Here is a 2,846-nt window from a genome sequence, read left to right as displayed (position 1 = left end):
AGATGAGATGTACAGGATGACCTAAATTGAGGACAACTACATTATTAAAGGTGCAATGATAAGTTAAAGTCCAATAAGTACTTTATCAAACTGCATGAATGTGTGTCCCAGCGCGCCCCCCCCTACTACAGCACATGATGACGCGCAATGTCTATGAGTAGGCTCTTAGAGACACAGCAATTCCTAATTTTCACCTTTATGAGGTAAAAAAAGTGGCTGGTAAAAATGGGCAGTGGCGGGTGGATTTTTGGGGCAGGTGGTCAAAAAAGTTAACTTCATGCCCTGGTTGTGATCCTATTGTTACTCGATGTTTTGTTCAGATTACACCTGACAAAACAAAATCTGACACTTTATTACACTAATGGCCTTCCATAGGTTTTAAAACACATTAAATTAACATAATATAAGCATTTAATAAACCATTGAGTAAATTCCTTTCTTGATTACTGACCCCCTTAGCTACTATCAGAAAAAAATCTATCAAACTTTTATAAAATAAAAAATTATTCAGACAGTAAGATGAGACAATATGCAAAAAGATATTGGTGGCTCACCACCCTGGACTAGAGGAAACACTGTCTATAACAAAAATCCCCCTAACCAGATTTCTATAACCTTTAATGGTGATTTACCAACTTTTTTGAATTTAAAAAAAATTATAATGGGTCTTCAGTTTCACACACAAGATAAGCAAAACCTTTCTTTCTGCTAAGCTAAAATGACTATCGTAATCAAATAAATCAGCTCAAGCTATTAAAGCTATTAAAAGCTATTATAATATAGCATGTTGATAACAATTCTGTGAATTGTAAACTGTTTCTAGCTGACTTTTTAATGTTTTCAGCCAATTCTTGGCTAAGCTACAAAGGACCATCACTATTTGAGGGGGGTTTAGTGACCGGTCCGACAGATAACTGACCAAAAAGTTGCTTTTTCTTTGCTCCACAAAGGTCTAACATTTAAATGATAAAATAAACATTGATCAAACTATCCCCTCTTTAACTTTGTGTCTCAATCTTATCTGCAGTGTTCAACCCGTTTTACCTGCAGTGTGTGGAAGTCCCAATTCTGTCTTACAAGGAGTGTGATGGTTCCTACCCCGGCAAGATCACTGACCGCATGGTGTGTGCTGGATACCTGGAGGGAGGAAAGGATTCTTGTCAGGTATTTTCACACAAATAAACAGCACATCAAATACATTTTTGGTGGTCGGCGAACATGTAAAACTAAATGTAATGGAAGGAACTGATGGAATGACTAAACTCTTTGTACTCTTCTCGTTTTCCCCTGCTCAGGGTGACTCTGGTGGTCCTCTGGTGTGTAACGGGGAGCTGCAGGGTATTGTCTCGTGGGGCCAGGGCTGTGCTCAACCCAACTACCCGGGTGTTTACACCAAAGTGTGCTCTCTGATGCCTTGGATCAATGATATTCTCTCCACATACTCCTAGGCTGTGATTTTCTATCGCAGAACTACAGTAGGTGAGAGACAGGAAACCAGAGGGAGATTGAAATTGAAGGAGACGGAGACAGGAGACAGTGGTGGGTAGTGTCAAGAAGAAAAGCAGCGGGAGAGCAACTGAAAAAGAGGGACACAAGTACAAACAGTGAGAGAGAGAGAGAGAGAGAGAGAGAGAGATGTGAAATCAGGACAAAATCAATAAAATCTACCATTTTGTGATGCATCCCTGTGTTTATTATTGCTGTCAATACTGTAGTGCTGCATCTGCTCCCAGTGCAAATACTCTTGAGCAACTATGTTACTGTTTACTGGATATTATGTTTCATTCATTGGTGATGTTTCCACCAATACAAATCACATATAATGTAATTGCATCAATCCTACGTATTGTGTGTGAATGATCTTTTTCTTTGACCAACACCAAAAAATTTGATTTCCATCAAAATTAGACACAAACGGTTGCTTTCATTTGTTAACGTGTGAATAGCATTGCTGTTTAGCATTCAAACGTTGCATGAATATTGTTGAAAAGGTTTTGTCAGTCTATAGTTTGAGATCCGCAGGGCTATATGACAAGCAGTTGAAAAACAGACTTCCACTGAACTGTGTTCAATGAGTTTAATTCAGGACTGAGAACTTGGTCTTGAATCTTTTCTTAAGCAAAAATCTGCTAACAGAGAAACTGAATAGAAGAATAGTTTGTTTCCTCAGCAGAAGGTCTCCCTTATAAAGCTTTGTAGTTGAAAAGTCATTTGGTTGAAGATGGCTCACACAATTGCTTTTCAAGTAAGTAATTTGATTTCTTGACAATATTTCCCTTTATTCTGACAAAGTCTAAAGTCTTTTTTTGAAAATGGATTTTGCTTTTGGATATGAACAAAAGTGTGCTAATGCCAGGAAAAGTTTAAAGGAGAATTCCAGTCAATTTTGTCATGTAGCTCTGTTTTGTTTTTTTCATTTGTAGTGCTGTCAGTAGCAAGACAAATGAAAACAATCGGTGCTGCCTACACCGACTTATCCTCCTGCTAGATTTTGCACCAAGTTTAAAACTTGTCTTTAGCCTCTAAACATCAAAATGTCATTACCAATGCCTAGCCATGTGCAATGATTCCTTCCAGGTAAACACAGAAAATTTGACTGGAGTAGATGTGACAAAAAGGCATACAACTTCTGTTAATTCAGTCAGTGCACATACCTCTGTTTATTTCCTGTTTTCCAGTGAAGCCCACACTAGTCGATTGTGACAACTTTTATGCCTTTCTGTCACATCTACTGCAGTCAGATTCAATCTGTTCACTTGGAAGGAATAACTGCACGTCTAGGCACTGGTAACGCCATTTTCGGTTTTAGAGGCTAAAAACACGTTTAAAACTTGCCCTGTTTAAGC

At 38.3% G+C, this 2,846-nt stretch overlaps 1 protein-coding gene across 1 annotated transcript in view; it reads left to right on the top strand.

Annotated features, from left to right (window-relative positions):
- Nucleotides 1-1,634, top strand: part of LOC116691300 (trypsin-2) — a 2,934-nt gene extending 1,300 nt beyond the window's left edge. The window contains exons 4-5 of the mRNA XM_032518826.1: nucleotides 1,028-1,164; nucleotides 1,296-1,634. Of these exons, the coding sequence (XP_032374717.1) occupies nucleotides 1,028-1,164; nucleotides 1,296-1,448 (290 nt within the window). The 3' untranslated portion in view covers nucleotides 1,449-1,634. The remainder of the gene's footprint in view (nucleotides 1-1,027; nucleotides 1,165-1,295) is intronic.
- The last annotated feature ends 1,212 nt before the right edge of the window (nucleotides 1,635-2,846 follow it).

The sequence above is a fragment of the Etheostoma spectabile genome, chromosome 6, assembly GCF_008692095.1.
Source record: "Etheostoma spectabile isolate EspeVRDwgs_2016 chromosome 6, UIUC_Espe_1.0, whole genome shotgun sequence".
Taxonomy (NCBI): domain Eukaryota; kingdom Metazoa; phylum Chordata; class Actinopteri; order Perciformes; family Percidae; genus Etheostoma; species Etheostoma spectabile.
The sequence above is the reverse complement of the archived record's forward strand: the minus strand, read 5'-3'. Positions and strand labels throughout refer to the sequence as shown.